General features: G+C 43.9%; 1 protein-coding gene and 1 long non-coding RNA gene across 2 annotated transcripts; both read left to right on the top strand.

The window, feature by feature from the left end:
• On the top strand, positions 1–18,881 carry LOC120033661. The gene is made up of 3 exons (XR_005473976.1): positions 1–2,960; positions 4,303–4,488; positions 18,815–18,881. It is a non-coding gene; the product is annotated as an uncharacterized LOC120033661 (long non-coding RNA).
• A 906-nt stretch (positions 18,882–19,787) lies between these two features.
• LOC120033641 (zinc finger protein 420-like) lies at positions 19,788–21,657 on the top strand (the record flags this gene model as incomplete). Its single annotated transcript, XM_038980076.1, has 1 exon — positions 19,788–21,657. A coding segment is annotated over one exon (1,455 nt), but the record flags the coding sequence as incomplete, so codon positions are not given.
• Between the last annotated feature and the right edge of the window lie 3,636 nt (positions 21,658–25,293).

Raw genomic sequence — 25,293 nt, 5'->3', positions numbered from 1 at the left:
TACTGCTTGCCGTGCAGTAGCAGAGAGAACAGTCTATGACTAGGGTGGCTGGAGTATGTGGTGGAAAATCGTCTAGAAATATAACACTTACAAGAACTTGTGAATTCAATAAAGGCTTTTAATACAAAATATCATAAGCCGTGCTGGTCCGCGGAACAACCAACTTCCCTGAGCACTGGCTCTGCCTTTATACACATACAGCATATGAGTCCATCCCACATGCAAATGAAGTTACTTCCCTCAGTCCATCTGCCACCATTATCTTTTAGTTTAAGCTTCCTGTTTGTTCACGCCCAATAACGCCCATATCTGCTTTCGGTTAGGTTATAATGGTGGCGGGACCCTTTCATGTCCTAAAAATAATATATGTCCAGCTGTCCTATGGGTCTATGTCTTTGGCCTTTGTACTTATGTTTAGCTTGGTGTGCTCTTTGGTATGTTGCCCTTATTAGGACTAGTAGATTGTGTGTCCCTCTGACATTGGTATGTCCAGCTTATCCTAAGCACTTATGGCCTTGGCCATTATACTTATGTTTGTTCCGCTCCATCTAATCTTTGGTATGCTGCCCTTTCCAGAATAGCAAATGCACTTAAGTGTCGCCTTCTCCTCCTGTGGTCTGATGTACACATGTCCTTGCTACTTTTAGTATTACATCTGTCCCTATATGTAACATTAACTCCCACAAGTCTTTGACCATTTTTAGGGCCTTCCTCTGACACCGCCTGATATAGAGGTCCTGGATGGCGTGAAGCTTGGCCCTAGTGATGTACTGGGCCATACGCACAACCCTCTGTAGTGCCTTTGTGTCTCAGGGTTCGATTTTTAAGATAAAATGCTAATTTAGATTTGTTTATTTCACATCCATTAAGTAGATACTAAAATAACCTTCAACTCTTTTTTTTCAGCTTACTTTTTTTCTTCAGCATGTCATGTCTGTTTTTGTTCTGTCTCACATGACTTTTGACATTCTTCTTTGTATTACACTTTAAAAAAAAGTCTTGATAATTACAAAATATTTAATGCACCTGTTTAAAAAGAGTCAAATACATGGAAACTATATACATACTAGATGTGCATAAGCCATTTGATACTTTCTTTACACAAAATACAGTCGTCTCTTAGTATTGTGTCATTAACACCACAACAAGCAAATTACATGACAATAACCTTTTTTTCAAAAGTTTGTACTTGGTTACCATGGATATGAATAGTGACAGTGGAGCACATGGATGTCATGGAGTCTATTTGGTCATTACCAAATAGGCTATAATTTCATCAAATTATGTTATTTTTTGAAATTATGTTTTAATTATGTGTATTTCGGGTACATTGTATGCTAGCTGTTCAACTGGAGTTAGCATGCTAGAATCCCTGCTATTTATGACCAAATATCGTAAAATTGTCACCACATAATGAACTGTGATGGTAAAGGCGGAATGTGGTGGTAAAGACAGAATGTATTAGTTCATACATTTTTATTTGCCGTAAGACCTGAAAAGACAAACAAATGACATATATGATCATGGTTCAGTTGAAATTGAACACTAAATAAGACCATTACATGTTGTATTATGTTAGGATGGTTGAGTGATTTTGATGTCTATTCATGTGACTTACTATGGTTATTACTGGGTTAGGGTTAAATATCAACATTTAGACATGACAACTCACTACCGAGTTACTGGGTTATTACAGGCTGACTAAACCGCTCGCGTGCGCGCACCCCGCTAATGTGGGAGTTAATGTAATGTATGCTGAGAAAACATAGGAACAATAATTACATTAACAGGAAGTAGAGATGATGTCATCTAGTGTATTTGTTGCTTCTGTGCAATACAACATGCCAATGATTACATTAAGTTAATGTACATGACTACATTAGCTGAGGTCATAATTACATTTGTTACATCTGGACATACTAATGACAGGAGTAAGCGGAGAGAGGATGGTAGCAAAAATGACCAACATATGAAACATGGAGTATACAAACATTAGCTATATTTGGATCAAAACAGACGGACAATTTTGGGCGAAATAAAGTCCATGATGGATGGACCTGATATAGCTGAAAATTCACCGTCCGTGGACGTCGCCACTGATGCCATGGCAAAGCCACGGTGAAATTCCCCTTTAACCTGTAGTTGTTGCCTTTTTTCAATGCAGGATTCTACATGCAGGAGTTAGTCCGTAGCGTGGTGTCTGGTTTGGGGTAGGGAAATATGGCGAAGCGAAAGTGCTGTTCGAGTCTGATGGCTCCAAGTTGAGTGAAGTTGGTAAGAATTGAATGGAAGACGGAGACAACGAAAAATGGAGCAAACAGACCAAAAGTTGTAAATGAACATCGGTTTCTTATGGAGCGCGATTCATCAACAATTATGTATTGTTAGGAGATCATCTGAGGTCAGGAAGATGGTAAAGGAGGCATTAGGAAAGGTAGAGTCAGTCAGAGTGACCAGTAGTGGTTTTGGTTTGATGCGTCTCAGAAGAGCTGAAGGAGAGAGCATTGTTTTTCGGAGCAGGGCACCGATAAAATGTGTTATATCTGGAGTTTCGTTGGAAGAGTGAAGAGTGTCTGCCTACTCATGTGATGCTGCGATATGTAAGATACGCAGTGAGAGCGATTGTGAATAAACCACTGCAGTTATGAAATTGATAAAAGAATGGCCATGTTTCAAAGTGTGTGCCCACTGAATATTTTTGGTATTTATTAGGATCCCCATTAACCACTGCAAAAGTATCAGAATTGTTCACTTCTCTCATTGACTTCTCAAACCCCGGCTTGGTCCGCTTCACAAGTTCTCTGAAGTCTCGCGTTGTTTGCGTCTCTGGGTTTAGAAACTGGTAGTGGGGGAACAGGAAGTTCCGCGCGGGCGCACATCATTCTTCACAATAAAGGATACGCCAGAATTGTGCAGTCGAGATGACAACTTCTGTGTCCGTTTCAAATGTATTACTACTGGTATGTAATAGCACGTTTTAATATCGAAAGAACATGTCATAACATGCTAGGTAACAAATACGTCAAGTTATCACGTTTGGTAAAAAAAAAATGGTCCAAACCGCGTGAGTGAACGTGATCACTTTATTTTTTATTTTTACAAGTGACATAGATACTCTGGGTTAGTCTGAGTGGATGTATATCATTTCGTCAAGGTAATTTCATAAAGGATCAAATAATTTGAGATTTCTGGGTTCGTTTTACATGTCGTTGTTGGTTTTGTGTAACGTTAAAATTCACGAGCTGGTAAAATGGCGGCTCCCACTTGGTCTGCATCAACGGACTTCAGTCCAGGCAGTGAGGGTGCCGCAGAGAGAGACCATTTTACGGTTGCACTACCATTTTGGAGCTAAATGTAATGATTAGCAGTTTTCAACATGTGTACTAATATTGAAACATTCAGTTGTTTCTGTCTATCTATAAATGTTACTATGGTGTGAACGGAAATACTATTGGTTTTTGATTGAAATAATACAGTGAAGACAAGTTTATTCAGGAAAATAGTACATAGTGATGCCTAAAACATACTGCAACCTTGTACTAAATGTTTTTTTGAGTCATTTATGTGAATTCAGAAATCTACTATAGATTAAGTTCTGTAGCCTAATTTAAAGTGTATACTTTGTCTAATGTGAATGAATTCATGTTTTGTTGTCAATGCTTAGCTATCAGATCTATTGAAATTAGATCAGTGCTTGAATTGGGCAGAAGCTCACCGGAGCTGAGTACCAGCACCTCAAATTTCTACTGCTTGAGCTCATGTTCCTCTTATAGAGAATAAAGAAAGTGCCAGAACTGTCAAGAGTAACTTTTGTATCCGTTTCTATTTATTACTACAGACCGACTCAGATTAAGCCTGAGGCTGGTAACATCAACAGTGAGGACAAACCCAACCTGCCTCTTATTGGGAATTTTCCAGTAAATGTGTGCACATTATACATCTTAGAGTAGTCAGCAGAATAAGTGCACTCTATATGTGTGTCTAGGTCATTAGGCACCATTAAACATGCACCTGTCTTGAGAGTGGGTGTGTCTGTTTATTTTTGTACCATTGCTATGAATGGAATCTATGTTCTAATGTGAAACCAAGCTAAAGTTAGTGCAAGGCAAAAAGATAAGGGTGGCTAAATGCCAGAGGGGATGAATCATTAACATAAAGAGGAGTCACTTATATGTGTGACGTAAGGAGGAAAACTATAAAAAAAAAAAAAAAAAAAAGTGTATGCCAAGGCTGGAAAGACACTTGCTTCATGAACCAGCTCGGGTTCTATTACTTTGTAATAAAGTCTTTTTGAACTCACAGGCTCCGGTATTTCCACGACACTCTCCTTCCACACTGAGTCAAAACCTACAGTCACTGGGTCCTGATTGTGACAGTGGAGCCCATTTTGAACTGCAGGATCAAGAGATAGCATCAGTGAAGCTGGAGGACTGCAGTCAAACACTGGAACTGAATGCCAAAATTAAAACAGAAAATCTGTTTCTCATGGTAAGAGCACGTTCTAAGTTTGTGTGTGTTTTTCATTCCAACTTCCCACTGTGTATGAAAAGTTGCTGTAGAACTGTTTCATGATGAACTGTTTCAATGAGAAGGTAGATGTTATTTCATGCTACTGACTAGGGATACACAATATATCGGTGAACATATCAGATGTCTAGTTTAACGCTGATGTGCAAAACCGATGTCAAAGCTGATGTAAATACCTACCTATATAACGTAGGTACAGGACGTAATGAACTTGCGTAAAATTTTGCGACACAGCATTCCTATCCCTAGCCCACCATGTCTGCTGTGTGGATCGAGCATTTATTTGAAAGAGTAAGAACATTTCAGCTGAGACAACTCAAAGGCAAAATCCATTAAAGCCAAGAAATGGAATCCATTGCCCTTGACAATCAACCGTTCTCTGTCGTGGGTGATGTTGGCTTTCGCCGACTGGTCAAGTACCGGTACACACTAACGTAATCTCACCCCATTCCGTACAAATGTGCGCAACCGCAACATTCAAACGAGGCTGCAAAGAAAACTAATGGGACTGTACGGCATGACAGGTCACGATGTAACAGAGGGTCAGTTTTTTTCAGCTTTTCTCCAATACTATAAGGCCATTACCATGTCGATCAACGCTTAAATAGAAACGTAGTAGAAACGTAGTTCACACCCCAGATTTTGAAGTCAACACAGTCACAACACTGTGTTGACTTCAAAATCTGGGGTGTGAACTACGTTTCTATTTAAGCGTTGATCGACATGGTAATGGCTCTATAGTACTGGAGAAAAGCTGAAAAAACTGACCCTCTGTTACATCGTGACGTGTCATTCCGTAACGTACAGCACGCGTAAAGCAACTATTTCTGTCTTACAATCTCTCTCCAGCAGGTGTAGCACTTCTCTCGTCATTTAAAAACAAGAAATGGACAGTGACGGGGGTAAGGGGGGATACCTAGTCATTTTTTTGCGTCATCATTGCATGCGATCATCAATCTCGAAGCCGCTGTTTACTTCTAAGATCACTTTAGCACCGCCCTAAAAACCCTATTCAAATTCGACACAAACCTTCAAATTGTGCTTTACAATGGTATTGACATTACAGTTGATCTGGAAGTATTACGTTTTTGGGGCGCTAAAATAAGGGCAATTGTACGGACCAAGGCGATGTACGAGTTTATGTTAGCACCAATACAACCAGCCTGAAAACAATAGCTAGGTTGCCACTTGTTGTTCGCCTATTGAAATTGAACTTCAGTTCATGAAAATAAACAGTTAGCCAGCTACTTAACCCTGTTGCCCAAAGCTTCCGTTATAAGCAGCCAACTAGCTTCATCTGGCTAGTGACGCTCGACCGGACCAGGTTATGTGCTGTGAAGCTAGCCACAATAAGGATTAGCACAAAAGTGGAATTTGCTGTTTGTTTTCAAAATAAAAGTATGTCATTGACAGTGATGCAAATGAATACAAATAGTAGAATTATGCCCTACCTTTACTTTGAAGGCTAACTGCAAATTTCACTATTGTGGTTAATTTTTATTGTGGCTAGTTTCACATAGATGGGTCCGACCACCATTAATCAAATAAGAACTGTCTTATAAATTAGGGTTAATTTAGATGATGACACCTAGCTAAATAGTTAGCTACCTGACTATAGCTACTGAAACAGATAATGTCAGTTTGCGATGTTTTTGGGGAAGAACATTGTTTGCATCCATGAGTTAGCTAGCTTTTTTTATGACCAGCATCATAGCATACGTATTGATGAATCGTTGACATATGAAATTCGAGTGATTGTGTAATCAATGTGTAATAACTACGTAAAAAATTTATGGCCGCGTAAAATTATTATGTGACGGGCAGTCATATTCAGGTCCTGATTGGTCAACAAGCTTATTTTTTGACACGCAAAGACCCAAACGGCGTTCTATAGAAATCCTGGTTGAGAATGAAACGACTGAACAAATGATCAAGGAAACAGCACAGCAAGTAAGTGAGGAAATAGGTTTTGATTATGTTTTATTGGTAATGGGGACGTATGGAAATGCCAACAAAATAACTTTTTGGTGTGTTTCTGTAACCTTTTATTTAACTAGGCAAGTCAGTTAATAACAAATTCTAATTTACAATGATGGCCTACCCCGGCCAAACCCGGGCGACGCTAGGCCAGTTGTGCGCCGCCCAATCATGGCCGGATGTGATTCAGCCAGGATTTGAACCAGGGACTGTAGTGACGCCTCTTGCAATGAGATGCTGTGCCTTAGACTGCTGTGTCCATGTGTGTGTTTGTGTGTGTGTTAACTATTTAACTGTACTAAAATGCATAAAAGGCCGCAAAAAATGTCAATATCGGGTATCGGTAGCTGTTTTTTTTTTTTGTCAATGAAAATATCGGATATCGGTATGGGCCAAAAATGTCATATCGGTGCATCACTACTACTGACACTTGCATGGTTTGACACCAGTATTGTCAGCATTTGTTTTATTCACTTGGCTATCTGGAGTGTTCAGAGAGTAGACTAAAGAAGTGAAGGAGACAAACTGCCAGTGTTTTAAAGTTATATGAAATGAGTCTGTGTAGTTACTAACCCTTGTGATAGTGAGTGGAGGATGATATAGGTCATAATGTTCTTGACTTATGAGATACTTTTAGAATAGTTTTATTCCCCTTTTGCATTAGAGTGTTGGGCCAGTAACCGAAAGGTTGCTGGATTGAATCCCAGAGCTGACAAGGTAAAAATGTCATTCTGCCCCTGAGCAAGGCAGTTAAGCCACTGTTCCCGGGGCACCGAAGACGTGAATGTCGATTATGGCAGCCCCCTGCACCTCTCTGATTCAGAGGGGTTGGGTTAAATGTGGAAGACACATTTCAGTTGAAAGCATTCAGTTGTACAACTGACTAGTTATCCCCCTCTCCCATTCGGAAAGTATTTAGACCCCTTGACTTTTTCCACGTTTTGTTACGTTACAGCCTTATTCTAAAATGTATTAAATAAATAAGAGAGATATTTCTACTACTTGATTGTTGTCAACCTGTGGTAAATTCAATTGATTGGACATGATTTGGAAAGGCACACACCTGTCTATATAAGGTCCCACATTTGACAGTGCATGTCAGAGCAAAAACCAAGTCATGAGGTCGACGGAATTGTCCGTAGAGCTTCATGAAAGGAAAAATTCACGAACTGGTAAAATGGCGGTGCCCACTCGATCTGCATCAACAGACTTCAGTGCAGGCAGTGTGGGTGCAGCAGAGAGAGACAATTTTTACAGTTGCAGTACTATTTTGAAGCTAAATGTAATGATTATCGGTTCTCTACATCTGTAATAACATTCAGACACAATTGTCCGTAGAGCTCCATGAAAGGATTATGGCGAGGCACAGATCTGGGGGAGGGTGCCAAAACATTTCTGCAGTGTTTATTTTATTTATTTTTGAACCTTTATTTAACTAGGCAAATTGGTTAAGAACAAATTATTTTTTACAATGACGGCCTAACCCGGACTACACTGGGCCAATTGTGCGCCACTAGTTTCGGGATTAGTGGTATTGGGGTAAAGGTCATCTCAGAGATATAGTACAGTACTGAGCTCCAAAACCTTTGTATTTCAGCACATTCCCACAGGCAATGATACAAATCAACTTTTATTTGTCACATACACATGGTTAGCAGATGTTAATGCGAGTGTAGCGAAATGCTTGTGCTTCTAGTTCCGACAATGCAGTAATATCCAACGAGTAATCTAACCTAACAATTTCACAACAACTACCTTATACACACAAGTGTAAAGGAATGAAAGAATATGTACATAAAAATATATGAATGAGTGATGGTACAGAACGGCATAGGCAAGATACAGTAGATGGTATCGAGTACAGTATATACATATGAGATGAGTAATGTAGGGTATGTAAACATATAAAAGTGGCATTGTTTAAAGTGGCTAGTGACATGTATTACATCAAGATGGCAAGATGCAGTAGATGGTATAGAGTACAGTATATACATATGAGATGAGTAATGTAGGGTATGTAAACATTATATGAAGTGGCATTGTTTAAAGTGGCTAGTGATACATTTTTTACATCAATATTTTACATTATTTAAGTGGTTGGAGTTGAGTCAGTATGTTGGCAGCAGCCACTCAATGTTAGTGATGGCTTTTTAACCTTTCTAGCCCCGGCGTTCCGCTAGCGGAACTCCTCCCACATTCCACTGAAAAGGCAGAGCGCGAAATTCAAAAAATATTTTTTAGAAATATTTAACTTTCACACATTAACCTCTAACACCTCCCAAACCCGGATCCGGGAGCACCCCCCACCACCCCCCACTGACTAGCATAGCTAGCATAGCGTCACAAGTAAATAGTAGCATCTAAATATCATTAAATCACAAGTCCAAGACACCAAATGAAAGATACAGATCTTGTGAATAAAGCCATCATTTCTGATTTTTTAAATGTTTTACAGGGAAGACACAATATGTAAATCTATTAGCTAACCACGTTAGCAAAAGACACCATTTTTCTTACTCCACTATTTTTTCACTCCATCACCAGCTATCACCAATTCGACCAAATAAAGATATAAATAGCCACTAACCAAGAAAAAACTTCATCAGATGACAGTCTGATAACATATTTATTGTATAGCATAGGTTTTGTTAGAAAAATGTGCATATTTCAGGTATAAATCATAGTTTGCCATTGCAGCCACCATCACAAATCTCCCCAAAGCGACTAGAATTACTACAGAGAGCAACGTGTATTACCTAATTACTAATCATAAAACATTTCTTAAAAATACACAGCTCACAGCAATGGAAAGACACAGATCTTGTGAATTCAGACAATATTTCAGATTTTCTAAGTGTTTTACAGCGAAAACACAATAAATCGTTATATTAGCATACCACATGTGCAAACGTTACCCGAGCATTGATTCAAGGCAAAAAGAGCGATAGCATTATCACCACCAAAATGTATTAATTTTTTCACTAACCTTTTCAGAATTCTTCTGATGACACTCCTGTAACATCATATTACAACATACATATAGAGTTTGTTCGAAAATGTGCATATTTAGCCACAAAAAACCGTGGTTATACAATGAGAATAGTAGCAAAACTGGCCTGAAAATGTCGGGCGCCATATTGGACAGTGATCTAGTCTAATGAATAAATATTCATAAACTTGACAAAAAAATACAGGCTGGACAGCTATTGAAAGACAAATTAGTTCTTAATGCAATCGCTGAATTACATTTTTTAAATTATCCTTACTGTGCAATACCGGGTGCGCCAAAGCGAAGCTACCCCAAAGAAAATGGCGGAATATGCGTTTAACATTTTTCTACAGAACAACGATTTATCATCATAAATAGTTCTTACTATGAGCTGATCTTCCATCAGAATCTTGGGCAATGTATCCTTTCTCCGGTCTAATCGTCTTTTGGTCGAAAGATGTCCTCTTGTCCCGTCGAAATGGCCACTAACGTTCGGCATGTACTAGAAAAGTGCCCAGCTCTTGGAAGTGCGTCACAAAGAAATGCCAGAAAATCGCACTAAACGGATATAAATTGCTATAAAACGGTTTAAATTAACTACCTTATGATGTTTTTAACACCTATAACGAGTAAAAACATGACCGGCGATATATTACTGGCTAAACCAAAGCTTGGAAAGAGGCCAGTCCGACGTCCATCGTGCGTCGAGCGCATTGAAGAAAAGAAAGCTCCTTCCGCCTTTCTGTCTTTTATAAAGTCCCTGATTGCGCAATCGACTCCATTCAAATTGTCACCACTTACTGACATCTAGAGGAAGGCGTAGGCAGTGTTTGTAGCCCCATAGGATTCACAGGGACTTAAAAACTGAACTGGGAACAGGGACCAAGATTTCTGAAATCTCACTCCCTGGCAGGAAAAGTGCTGTAGAATGAGTTCTGTTCCACTCAGAGACATAATTCCAACGGTTATAGAAACTAGAGAGTGTTTTCTATCCAATAATAATAATAATATGCATATTGTACGAGCAAGAATTGAGTACTAGGCAGTTTAATCTGGAGACCAATTTATGCTAAGTCGAAACAGCACCCCCTATATTCGCAAGAAGTTAACAAGTCCAATACAGCTAATGAAAGATACACATCTTGTGAATCCAGCCAACATGTCAGATTTTTTAAATGTTTTACAGGGAAAACACAATATATATTTATGTTAGCTCACCAACAAATAGAAAAAAGCACAGACATTTTTCACAGCACAGGTAGCATGCACAAAATCAACCAAACTAACCTAGAACAAACCAAAGAAACCAAGAAACAACTTCATCAGATGACAGTCTTATAACATGTTATACAATAAATCTATGTTTTGTTCGAAAAATGTGCATATTTCAGGTATAAATCATAGTTTACATTGCGGCTACAATCAGAAATTGCACCGAAAGCAGCCAGAATAATTAGACACCAACGTGACATACCGAAATACTCATCATAAAACATTTCTGAAAAATACATGGTGTATAGCAAATGAAAGACAAAGATCTTGTGAATACAGCCAATATTTACGATTTTTTAAGTGTTTTACAGCGAAAACACAATATAGCATTATATTAGCTTACTACAATAGCCTACCACACTACCGCATTCATTCATCAAGGCACGTTAGCGATAGCAATAGGCACTTTAGCGTTAGCGAATAAACCAGCAAAAGATATTAAATTTCACTAACCTTCATAAACCTTCCTCAGATGACAGTCCTATAACATCAGGTTATACATACACTTATGTTTTGTTCGAAAAGTGCATATTTAGAGCTGAAATCCGTGGTTATACAATGTGCTAACGTAGCATATTTTTCCCAGAATGTGCGGATATTTCTATTAGACTCTCACCTATTCTGACCAAATAGCTATTCATAAACATTACAAAAAAATACATGTTGTATAGGAAACGATAGATCCATTAGTTCTTAATGCAATCGCAGTGTTAGAATTCTAAAAATATCTTCATTACGACATAAGACTTAGTTATGGCAAGGGAATAACCAAAACCTGAGCGCAAAGCTACTAGTACACAGTTCGACAGATATATGAAATAGCATCACAAAATGGTTCCTACTTTTGCTGATCTTCCATCAGAATGTTGTACAAGGGGTCCTTTGTCCAGAACCGTCGTTGTTTGGATTCAGAACGTCCTCTTTCCCTCTTGAATTAGCAAGCACACTGGCCATGCGGCGCTAACCTCTCCTTCGTGAACAAACGCAAACGACGCAACACGCCTAACGTCCCGAATAAATTTCAATAGTCTAATAAAACTATATTGAAAAAACATACTTTACGATGATATTGTGACATGTATCAAATAAAATCAAAGCCGGAGATAGTATTCACCCATAACGACAGCTTTCCAGTAGGCAATAACAGGTCCCATCACGCGCCTTGCAGAGAACAGAAAATGGGGGACACGTCGTTCCAAGAGGGTTTATTCAACCTCAGACCGAGATAATCAACTCCTTTCTCCTCTCACTTCTTCTTGACATCTAGGGGAAGGTGTATGACGTGCACGTATAGTCATACGTATCATGCCCATTTATAGGCAGACACTTGAACACAGCATCGATTTCAGACTTTCCACTTCCTGGTCAGAAAGTGTGCTGCCAAATGAGTTGTGTTTTACCCACAGACAAAATTCAAACGGTTTTAGAAACTAGAGTGTTTTCTATCCAATAGTAATAATAATATGCATATTGTACGAGCAAGAATTGAGTACGAGGCCGTTTAAATTGGGTACGATTTTCCCCCAAAGTGAAAACAGCGCCCTCTGGTCCTCATCAGGTTAACAGTCTGATGGCCTTGAGATAGAAGCTGTTTTTCAGTCTCTCGGTCCCTGCTTTGATGCACCTGTACTGACCTTCTGGATGATAGCTGGGTGAACAGGCAGTGGCTCGGGTGGTTGTTGTCCTTGATGATCTTTATGGCCTTCCTGTCACATCGGGTGGTGTAGGTGTGCTGGAGGGCAGGTAGTTTGCCCCCGGTGATGCGTTGTGCAGACCTCACTACCCTCTTGAGAGCCTTACGGTTATGGGCGGAGCAGTTGCCGTACCAGGCGGTGATACAGCCCGACAGGATGCTCTCGTTTGTGCATCTGTAAAAGTTTGTGAGTGCTTTTGGTGACAAGCCAAATTTGTTCAGCCTCCTGAGGTTGAAGAGGCGCTGCTGCGCCTTCTTTACCACGCTGTCTGTGTGGGTGGGCCAATTCAGTTTGTCCTGATGTTTACGCCGAGGAACTTAACTTTCTACCCTCTCCACTACTGTCCCGTCGATGTGATAGGGGGGTGCTCCCTCTGCTGTTTCCTGAAGTCAACGATCATCTCCTTTGTTTTGTTGACATTGAGTGTGAGGTTATTTTCCTGACACCACACTCCGAGGGCCCTCCTCCCTGTAGGCCGTCTCGTCGTTGTTGGTAATCAAGCCTGCCACTGTAGTGTCGTCTGTAAACTTGATGATTGAGTTGGAGGCGTGCATGGCCATGCAGTCGTGGGTGAACAGGGAGTACAGGAGTAGGCTCAGAACGCACCCTTGTGGGGCCCCAGTGTTGAGGATCAGCGGGGTGGAGATGTTGTTACCTACCCTCACCACCTGGGGGCGGCCCGTCAGGAAGTCCAGGACCCAGTTGCACAGGGCGGGGTCGAGACCTAGGGTCTCGAGCTTGATGACGAGTTTGGAGGGTACTATGGTGTTAATAAATGCTGAGCTGTAGTCGATGAACAGTATTCTCACATAGGTATTCCTCTTGTCCAGATGGGTTAGGGCAGTGTGCAGTGTGGTTGCGATTGCGTCGTCTGTGGACCTATTGGGGCGGTAAGCAAATTGGAGTGGGTCTAGGGTGTCAGGTAGGGTGGAGGTGATATGGTCCTTGACTAGTCTCTCAAAGCACTTCATGATGATGGAAGTGAGTGCTACGGGGCGGTAGTCGTTTTGCTCAGTTACCTGGTTACCAATGGTGGCCCTCTTGAAGCATGTGGGAACAGAAGACTGGGATAAGGATTGATTGAATATGTCCGTAAACACACCAGCCAGCTGGTCTGCGCATGCTCTGAGGAAGCGGCTGGGGATGCCGTCTGGGCCTACAGCCTTGCGAGGGTTAACACGTTTAAATGCTTTACTCACTTCGGCTGCAATGAAGGAGAGCCCGCAGGTTTTGGTAGCGGGCCGTGTCAGTGGCACTGTATTGTCCTCAAAGCGAGCAAAGAAGTTGTTTAGTCTGTCTGGGAGCAAGACATCCTGGTCCGCGACGGGGCTAGTTTTCTTTTTGTAATCTGTGATTGACTGTAGACCCTGCCACATAACTCTCGTGTCTGAGCCGTTGAATTGCGACTCTCCTTTGTCTCTATACTGAGTTTTCTACATGTGTACTAATATTCAGACACCTTCAGTTGCTTCTATCTTTATCTATAAATGTTACTATGGTGTGAACGGGAAACACAATTGGTTTTTGATTAAAATAATACAGTGAAGACAGGGTTAAAACTAAACTTGTACTAAATGTTTTTTTGCTATTTATGTGAATTTGGGAAATCTACTTCAGTTTAAGTGCACTTACTTTGTGTAGACTAATTTTAAAATGTGTACTTTGTGTAATATGAATTAATGAATGTTTTGTTGTCAATGCTTAGCTACCTGATCCATTGAAATGAGATCAGTGCTTGACTTGGACAGGAGCTCACTGGAGCTGAGAACCGGCACTTCAAATGTCTACTGTTTGAGCTCATGTTCCTGTCAAGGCTTTGGGTAACTGGGGAAAAGGAGTCAGGCGCAGGAGAGTTGAGATGCGTGGACAAGGTATTTAATACACGAAAAAACACCAAAAACACCAACGGTCCGTGAAATATACCGGTACAATGAATAAACGGGGTTCATACAAAGCTCGGCAATAAAATACCAGCCGTCAGATACAGTCATCAACATAGAACAAACACGCACACATACATGTGTGAAACAGCGGGTTAAATACTGAATCTGTAATGGGGGAATTGAAACCAGGTGTGAAAAAACCAAAGACAAAACAAATGGAAAATGAAAAGTGGATCGGCGATGGATAGAATACCGGTGACGTCGACCGCCGAGCGCCGCCCGAACAAGGAGAAGGACCGACTTCGGCGGAAGTCATGACAGTACCCCCCCTTGAGCCGCGCGCTGTCACCGGCCTCGGGGACGATCCGGAGGACGAGGCGTAGGGCGACCCGGATGGAGACGGTGGAACTCCTGCAGCATCGACGGGTCCAATACGTCCTCCACCCAGCATCTCTCCTCTGGACCGTACCCCTTCCACTCCACGAGGTACTGAAGGCCCCTCGCTTGACGCCTCGAGTCCAGTATGGCTCGAACTGCATACACCGGGGCCCCCTCGATGTCCAAAGGGGGCGGAGGAACCTCCCACACCTCAGACTCCTGGAGTGGACCAGCCACCACCGGCCTGAGGAGAGACACATGGAACGAGGGGTTAATATGGTAATCGGGGGGAAGCTGTAACCTGTAACAAACCTTGTTCAGTCTCCTCAGGACTTTGAATGGCCCCACAAACCGCGGGCCCAGCTTCCGGCAGGGCAGGTGGAGGGGCAGGTGGAGGGTCGAGAGGGGCATGTGGAGGACGCTTCACTGCCGTGGCGGTCTGCGCCAGTCTTCTGACGCCTCCCGGCCCACTGCACATGAGCGGCGTCCCATGTCTCCTCCGAGCGCCTAAACCAGTCGTCCACCGCAGGAGCCTCGATCTGGCTCTGATGCCAAGGTGCCAGAACCGGCTGGTACCCCAGTACGCACTGGAAGGGGGAGAGGTTAGTGGATGAGTGGCGGAGCGAGTTTTGGGCCGTCTCTGCCCAAGGTATGAACGCCGCCCACTCCCCCGGCCGGTCCTGGCAATAGGACCGCAGAAACCTACCCACATCCTGGTTCACTCTCTCCACCTGCCCGTTACTCTCGGGGTGAAAACCTGAGGTAAGGCTGACCGAGACCCCCAGACGTTCCATGAACGCCCTCCAGACCCTTGATGTGAACTGGGGACCTCGATCAGATACTATGTCCTCAGGCACCCCGTGGTGCCGGAAGACGTGTGTGAACAGGGCCTCCGCAGTCTGTAGGGCCGTAGGGAGACCGGGCAAAGGGAGGAGACGGCAGGACTTAGAAAACCGATCCACCAGGGCCAGGATCGTGGTGTTCCCCTGTGAGGGAGGAAGATCCGTTAGGAAGTCCACCGACAGGTGTGACCACGGCCGTTGTGGAATGGGTAAGGGTTGTAACTTCCCTCTGGGCAGGTGCCTAGGAGCCTTGCACTGGGCGCACACCGAGCAGGAGGAAGCATAAACCCTCACGTCCTTAGCCAAGGTGGACCACCAGTACTTCCCACTGAGACAACGCACTGTCCGGCCGATACCCGGATGACCAGAGGAGGGTGACGTGTGGGCCCAATAGATCAAACGGTCGCGGACAGCAGACGGAACGTACAGATGCCCAGCTGGACACTGGGGGGAGTGGGCTCTGCACGTAACGCCCGCTCGATGTCCGCGTCCAGCTCCCATACTACCGGTGCCACCAGGCAAGAGGCCGCGAGTATGGGAGTGTTATCCATGGACCGCTCCTCCGTGTCATACATCCGGGACAGTGCGTCTGCCTTAGCGTTCTGGGAACCTGGTCTGTAGGACAGGGTGAAAACAAAACGGGTAAAGAACATGGCCCACCTTGCCTGGCGAGGGTTCAGTCTCCTCGCCGCCCGGATGTACTCCAGATTGCGGTGGTCAGTCCAGATGAGAAAAGGGTGTTTAGCCCCCTCAAGCCAATGTCTCCACGCCTTCAAGGTCTTGACAACAGCCAACAGCTTCCTGTCCCCCACGTCGCTCCGCTGGGCTGAGCTTCTTCGAAAAGAAGGCACAGGGGCGGCGCTTTGGTGGCGTTCCTGAGAGCTGAGAGAGCACGGGTCCTAACCCAGCCTTGGACCCGCGTCCACCTCCACTATGAACGCCAAAGAGGGATCCGGATGAGCCAGCACGGGAGCCGAGGTAAACAGAGCCCTCAGGTGACCAAAAGCCCTGTCCGCCTCAGCCGACCACTGCAAACGCACCGGTCCCCCCTTCAGCAGTGAGGTAATGGGAGCTGCTACCTGACCAAAGCCACGGATGAACCTCCGGTAGTAGTTGGCAAACCCTAGAAACCGCTGCACTTTCTTTACCGTGGTGGGAGTCGGCCAATTACGCACAGCTGAAATGCGGTCACTCTCCATCTCCACCCCTGATGTGGAAATGCGATACCCTAGGAAGGAGACGGCCTGCTGGAAGAACAGGCATTTCTCAGCCTTGACGTTCCGTTCATGCTCCAATAGTCGTCCAAGTACCCTGCGCACCAAGGACACATACTCGCCGCATGTAGCGGAGTATATCAGAATGTCATCGATATACACCACTACACCCTGCCCGTGCAGGTTCCTCGTCTACAAAGGATTGGAAGACTGATGGAGCATTCATCAACCCGTATGGCATGACAAGGTACTCATAATGGCCTGATGTGGTACTAAACGCCATCTTCCACTCTTCTCCCTCCCGGATACGCACCAGGTTGTAAGCGCTCCTGAGATCCAATTTTGTGAAGAAGTGTGCCCCGTGCATTGACTCGATCGCACTGGCTATGAGAGGCAGCGGGTAACTACCTCGCAGTGATTTGGTTAATGCCTCGATAGTCAATACACGGGCGCAGACCTCTATCCTTCTTCTTCACAAAAAATAAAGTCGAGGAGGCAGGTGAAGTGGAGGGCCGAATGTACCCCTGCCCCAGAGATTCGGAAACATTTGTTTCCATAGCCGCCGTCTCCTCTTGCGACAGGGGATACACGTGACTCCTGGGAAGTGCTGCGTCTACCAGGAGATTTATCGCACAATTCCAATGCTTTGGGTGAGCCTGGTGCCGACTCACCTGGGGTGAAACGAGAGTGCCCTGCCTGCTGCCTCGACTCCCAGAGGAACCTCCCCAGCACCTACCGGCAGTTTGACCTCTCCGGCCACAGATGGTGCATGGAATGGCCCCGCCTCCGGTCGCCCTAAGTGCAGCACCTCCCAGCTCCATGGGCGTCGGAGCGGTGGTGATGGGGGATGGAATTGACAGACCCCGATCTGGATGTCCGCGGGTAGCCAGCACGTTATCCAGCCGGATGGACAGGTCCACCAGCTGGTTGAATGTGAGAGTGGTGTCCCTGCAGGCCAACTCCCGACGGACGTCCTCGCGCAAACTGCACCGGTAGTGATCGATCAGGGCCCTGTCGTTCCATCACGAACTCCTGTGCGCTCCTCGTCCCCTGCCTCAGGTGTACGAGACGTTCATGTGAAATCCCGAAGTGGAGGCCCACTCCAGGGCCTTCCCTGAGAGGCAGGAGACGAGGGCGGCCACGCTCTCACAGCCTGAGGGAGCCAGGTGGACGGTTGCCAGGTAGAGCTCTAGCTGGAGCAAGAACCCCTGACATCCCGCCGCCGTACCATCATACTCCCTCGGGAGGGCGAGCCGAATCCCACTGGGACCAGGTGAAGGAGGGGTGATTATAGGTGAAACTGGTGGTGCTGGTGGAGACGCTGGAGGAACTCCTCCTCTCTTCCATCGCTCCATGGTTTGCAGCACGCGGTCCATGGCGCTGCCGAGATGCTGGAGAATTTTAGAGTGCTGCTGGACTCGCTCCTCGACCCCTACTGCAGGGGCACCTGCTCCTGCTGACTCCATTTGAGGTGTGTGTTTCTGTCAAGGCTTTGGGTAACTGGTGAAAAGGAGTCAGGCGCAGGAGTGTTGAGATGCGTGGACAAGGTATTTAAAAAAAAAAAAAAAAAAAAAAACACCAGTATAGAAACAATAGAATGGAGCGTTGTGTGAAATATACCGGTACCACGAATAAACAGGCGTAGATACAAAGCCCAGCAACAAAATACCAGCCGTCAGATATAGCCATCAACATAGAACAAACACGCACACATACATGTGGGAAACAGAGGTTAAATACTGAACATGTAATGGATCGGCGATGGCTAGAAGACCGGTGACGTCGACCGCCGAGCGCCGCCCGAACAAGGAGAGGGACCGACTTCGGCGGAAGTCTTGACAGTTCCTCTTATAGAATATTAGCTCAACAGTATTGTGGAGCTCCTGTGCCTAAATATAAACAGTACCGGCACCTATTTCAGTCCAAGTCAAGCACTGAATTAGGTAATTGAACATATAACATATTTTTAGAGAATAAAGAAAGTGCCAGAACTGTCAAGACAATAACTTTTTGTGTCTGTTTCTCATTGTTACTACAGGACTAGAATTAAGTCTGAGGCCGGTAACATCAACAGTAACGACAAACCCAGCCTGCCTCTCTCCTTCCACACTGAGTCCAAACCCACAGTCACTGGGTCCTGATTGTGACAGTGGGGCCCAGTTTGCACTGCAGGATCCAGAGATGGCATCTGTGAAGCTGGAAGACTGCAGTCAAACACTGGAGCTGAATGTCAACATTAAAGATGAAGAAGAGGAGGAGAAGATTGGGAAATCTGTTAATCATGGTAAGAGCAGGTTCTATCTAGCTAAGTTTGTTGTTCATTCCAACTTCCCACTGTGCATGAAAAGTTGCAGTAGAACTGTTTCAATGAGAAGGTAGATGTTATTTCATGCTACTGACACTTGCATGGTTTGACACCAGTATTGCCAGCATTTGTTTTATTAACTGAGCTATCTGGAGTGATCAGAGAGTAGACTAAAGAAGTGAAGTAGACAAACTGCCAGTGTTTTAAAGTTCTATGAAGTGAGTCTGTGTAGTTACTAACCCTTGTGATCGTGAGTGGAGGATGACACGCCCCTTTTTAGCTTTCATCTCTTACCCACTTTTAGATTAGTTTTATTCCCCTGTATTGTACAGCCTACTGATATGAATACATATGTCACCCGGTACAGACAGAAGAGGACCGGCCACCCCTTTGAGCCTGGTTCCTCTCTGTTTCTTCCAAGGTTCCTGCTTTCTAGGGAGTTTTTCGTGGCCACTGTGCTTCTACACCTGCATTGCTTGCTCTTTGGGGATTTTGGGTTGGTTTCTGTAAAGGACTTTGTTACAACTTTTGTAAAAAGAGCTTCATAAAATACATTTGATTGACATGTATATCACACCAATTGACTGGTTGTTCTGATATTGTTCACACAGGAGACCATGTTGAGACATTCTCTACATCCAGAGAGCATCAGCAGGAAGATCACAGAGCAAAGAGGTCTCACCACTGCCCACATTGTGAGGAGATTTTCCCATTTCTATCAAAGCTAAAAATACACCTAAAAATACACACAGGAGAAAAGCTTTACTCCTGCTCTGAATGTGGAAAATGCTTCAAAACATCAACTGCGCTAAAAGTTCATCTTGGAACACACAGAGGAGAGAAGCGTTTCTCCCGCTCTGACTGTGGAAAGAGTTTTACTCGACCAAGCCACCTAAAACAACATGAACATATACACACAGGAGAGAAGCCTTACTCCTGCTCTGACTGCGGGGCGAGTTTCTCTCGCCGGAACACCTTAAATCGTCATGAACATATACACACAGGAGAGAAGCCTTACTCCTGCTCTGACTGTGGGGTGAGTTTCTCTCGACTGGGCACCTTAAAAAAACATGAACGTACACACAAAGGAGGGAAGCCTTACTCCTGCTCTGACTGTGGAAAGAGTTTCTCTCAACTGGGTACCTTAAAACAACATGGACGTACACACAAAGGAGAGAAGCCTTACTCCTGCTCTGACTGTGGAAAGAGTTTCTCTCGACCAAGCCACCTAAAACAACATGAACGTATACACACAGGAGAAAAGCTTTACTCCTGCTCTGAATGTGGAAAATGCTTCAAAACATCAACTGACCTAAAAGCTCATCAGAGAACACACACAGGAGAGAAGCCTTACTCCTGCTCTGACTGCGGGGCGAGTTTCTCTCATCGGAACACCTTAAAACGTCATGAACATATACACACAGGAGAGAAGCCTTACTCCTGCTCTGACTGTGGAAGGAGTTTCTCTCAACTGTGCCACCTAAAAATACATGAACGTTTACACACAGGAGAGAAGCCTTACTTCTGCTCTGACTGTGGAAAGAATTTCTCTCAACGGGGCACCTTAAAACACCATGAACGTATACACAAAGGAGAGAAGCCTTACTCCTGCTCTGACTGTGGGGCGAGTTTCTCTCGACTGGGCACCTTAAAAAAACATGAACGTATACACACAGGAGAGAAGCCTTACTTCTGCTCTGACTGTGGAAAGAGTTTCTCTCAACTGGGTACCTTAAAACAACATGAACGTATACACACAGGAGAGAAGCCTTACTCCTGCTCTGACTGTGGTAAGAGTTTCTCTCGACTGGACACCTTACAAAAACATAAACGTATACACACAGGAGAGAAGCCTTACTCCTGCTATGACTGTGGGGCGAGTTTCTCTCGTCCGGACACCTTAAAACAACATGATTGTATACACACAGGAGAGAAGCCTTACTCCTGCTCTGACTGTGTAAAATGCTTCAAAACATCAACTGACCTAAAAGTTCATCAGAGAACACACACAGGAGAGAAGCCTTACTCCTGCTCTGACTGTGGAAAGAGTTTCTCTCACCTGGGCACCTTAAAACAACATGAACGTATACACAAAAGAGAGAAGCCTTACTCCTTTTCTGACTGTGGGGCAAGTTTCTCTCTTCCAGACACCTTAAAATGATCTGAACATATACACACACTGGAGAGAAGACGTACTCCTGCTCTGACTGTGGAAAGAGTTTCTCTTGAGTGTGCCATTTAAAAAGACACTAAGGGAAACACAAGAGAGGAGCCTTACCACTGATCTGACTGTAGAAAATGTTAAAACACCAGCTGAGCTTAAAGGTCATTAGAGAAAAGACAAAGGAGAGAAGCCTTACTTCTGCTCTCAATGTGGCAAGAGTTTTTCCCAATTGGGCAATGTAAAAACACACCAACGGATACACACTTGAGAGTGCAGTGATAAGGCTTCTGACTGTGGTAAGAGATTCTACAGATTGGGCCATTTAAAAAGACATCAATGTATACATAAAGGAGAGAAGCCTCATCAGTTCTCTCAGACCAGCTAAGATTAGACACTCCACTTAATTCTCATGTCATTAAATAATTGGCAACGATGAATTGGATCAAATGAAGAAAGTGTAGAACACTATTGTAATCCTATAGTTTCTCACTGTGAGAGAACTGTGCAGAGGAAAGGGAGCGTTACAGAATGTTAGCCTCTCTTTACTGATCAGTGTGCACCTTGTCAGTTTTGGTGTGAGAGAGAATAAAGTAGACGGCACACGTCAAACGTTTGATTTATGACCCTATGTCCGGATGACGTGTGCATGCCCATATTTGGGCATCCGGTCAGGACATCCTGGCGGGAAGTGATCGCGTGGTTATGCCCATATATGGGCATCCTGTTCCTGTTCTCACGCCTTAGTGAGTGCGACAATATTTATATAATGCCTTTGAAGTTGTCATGATGATTGATGTCTAGGGACCTCTTTGAACTGGGGGGGATGAACATTTAAAATAGTTTGACCCCCCCACCCCCTGTTTTATTGACCTTAGGGTTGTTGTCTATGAAACACGAATGTCCTGGGGTATTGGGGTTGGCAGACGCCTTATAAATAAAGCCCAGAACAAGATATGCGGCCCCAGAACACTAAACAAGATTTTAAAAATCAGCGTGGATTTTGTGATCAGTGGCAAAGCAGTGATGACTGTAACAACGGAAGCAGGACCTCGGTTGAAACATAGAGAAAGGGCCAAGTATCAAGCCGGTTTCTAAGTGTGTATAGAACCCAAATACTGCCCGCAACTGCTCTGAAAGATCAAGTGCTGATGTCTAATGGACATCAATGAGGGTATCGGTTTGATTACCTGGCCTGTAGAGTGAACCTCTATACGGTAGGAGAAGAATATACAGATCAGACTTTAGGAGTGGACTACAGGCTTGAAGACTGGATGGTTTTTCGCAAGGTTGTGTGTCCCGAACTGAGCCTTATCACCAAGGGTTATAGCTTGTTCACGGGCTACGAGACCCGTTGGGAAGGTGCCCCTGACTCCTCAGGAAGAATATTTCACAGGGTGAAAATACAAAGAAAGAATGGACTTCCATGTGGCTACGTGGAGTTCTATATCAGCAACGAGGAAACCCGCAACCAAAACATTCGTGATGGTGGCCTGACTGGGGATTTTAGGTTGCGCATGCTTATTCCTTTTAAAATTTGGGATCTAATGGAATTGAAAATGTTACAGCTGTTGGACGCTCTCTTTGTACAGAGCCAACAGCGGCAGAGCATTGTTCATGTAAAGAAGTGCATATTATATACGAATCCTGAGGATTATGATTCAAAGGAGCCCCAAGAAGGTACATCCTCAGAAGGGACAGCCTCCGAAGAAAACTAAGTACGCGGCTGCGTTAACCACGCCCTGATACCCAAAGGACTGGTTCAACAATAAAAGGAGTGCCCTTAAAGCCTCCAGTTCTTCATTTCATCATACACCATGGATATTCATACAACATACCAGGACTCCGATACGACATGGGGGCCAGACCCTAAGGACTCTATGCCTCGCAGCCCGACATTCTACTCCCCCCTGGCGAGACCCACGACACCCCCTACATTTACACAGCCTGAGGATGTGTTTGATGGGGTAGTCAGTACTATTTTTGTGGACACCATCAAGGCCTCTGTAGCCACACTTTTAGACGTGGTGATTGGAGAATATATAAGAGAAAAATGCATCGGTTGTGAGATCAATCAACCCAGCCAGCGCCGTCATCCGTGCCTATACGACCCGCCAAGATACTACTTCTTCAACCATTTTGAGGAGCTGGTGAAAAGACTGTGGTCCTGCAGGTTTATACCATCGCTGGTCAGAGCCCTGAAGTCTATGGGTCTTGTGCCGTCTATCCCCAGAGTTTACGGGGTAACCGAGGCATTCCTACATGAACTGAAGGAGGCAATCTACGTCCACGAGAAACTCAAAGAAATCCGACACACCCTGGTGGACGACAATAAATACCGGGAAGCTGTGGTGGCTGATGTGATGACTTTCTGGCTCAATAAACCCCAAGAGACCGAGTGACATTTTGTTATTTAGTTGTAAAGCAATGGGTAACTATGTGTCTACGATGTTAGAGAGAATAAATAAATAAAAATATTTTGAGAGAACTTACAAATGTTATGCATCAGATTATTGAAAATAAAGTGAACAATGTATCGTTCTACACAACACACAATGCCTGGGTTAATGAAGAGCGTGTGCTGAAAATGGAACAAATCATGAATTATGTACGACATACGGGCGAGAGTCTGCAATGGACACAACTGGTATCACGTCTTGTGGATGATTCTGAAGAATTAGAAACAACTTTGTCTAAGATTTTACTTTATTTGTTTGAAACACTATTTAATTGTAACGTGTATCATATTTGTTGTTTATATGCTTATATATCGGACATGTGTGTTTAAAAAAATTCAGCGACACAAGCCTGTAAATCTAAACCAAATATACAGGGTGTTGCATGCTGTGATCGTTGAGAAAACTGGGACATGTATCCTGCAAAGAATCCTGAATTGTCTGTATACGTAATAATACTTGATGCATAAAATAAAAATTCTAAAATGAAAGTGAAATGTTGTCGTTATTTGAAAGTGGCTCATTAACGTTATTGTACCTCAGCGAGGCAAGAAGGATGGCGGAGCAGATGTTGAAAAACATTTATTATAATCCCTCTAACCCCGGGTCTTATGGGGGTAAAGAGCATTTCCAGAGAGCTATAGCCGAAGAAACAGGTAGCCTGTTAAGCGATGCTAAAGTGAATGAGTGGTTATCAGAGCAGGATGCCTATACTCTCCATAAACCTGTAAGAAAACAATTTCCAAGAAATATAGTTTTTTCTACGCATCCCTTGTCCCAATTTCAGGCGGATCTATGTGACATGCAGGCCCTTGCAGATAAAAATGATGGAAATCGCTACATGCTAACGGTTATAGATATTTTCTCTAAAATAGCATTTGTAAGGGGCTTAAAAAATAAGAGCGGGGCAGAGGTGACCCGGGCCTTTGACTCTATCTTGAAGGAAGGAGGAGCCCCCAAGAAAGTGCAGACTGATGGTGGAAAATCATTTTTTAATAATACTTTTCAGAAACTCATGAAGCACAATATCGTACATTTTGCTACAGGCTCGGATTTGAAAGCTTCAGTTGTTGAACGCTTTAACAGAACTCTGAAGGAGCGGATGTGGCGATATTTTACAGCTCACAACACGCATAGATATATCGATATAGTTCAAGATTTAGTGAAGGGATACAACAGCAGCTACCATAAGAGTATACATATGAAGCCCTCCGAGGTCTCTTCTGAAGACTCTTTTCAAGTCTTTAAAAATCTGTATAGTTTGTTCCCCCTTCGTCGTAAGAAAAAAAAATAATTCAATTCATAGTGGAGGACTTGGTGCGTATATCCAAGCTGAGGGGTGTTTTTGACTAAAAATATGAGCAAGGTTACAGCGATGAGTTTTTCACCGTTACCGAGTGTCTGCCACGCATACCCCCGGTCTACAAGTTAAAAGATTATGACGGGGAGCTTATAGAGGGATCTTTTTATGAGAAGGAATTACAGAAGGTACAGTTGGGTAAAGACAAAGCCTTTCACGTGGAGGAGATTCTAGATCAAAAGAGAGAAAAGGGTCAAAAATGGGTGCTGGTCCGCTGGAAAAACTGTCCCCAAAA

The sequence above is a fragment of the Salvelinus namaycush genome, chromosome 40 (genome assembly GCF_016432855.1).
Source record: "Salvelinus namaycush isolate Seneca chromosome 40, SaNama_1.0, whole genome shotgun sequence".
Classification (NCBI taxonomy): Eukaryota; Metazoa; Chordata; class Actinopteri; order Salmoniformes; family Salmonidae; genus Salvelinus; species Salvelinus namaycush.
This window is presented reverse-complemented; position numbering and strand designations above follow the sequence as displayed.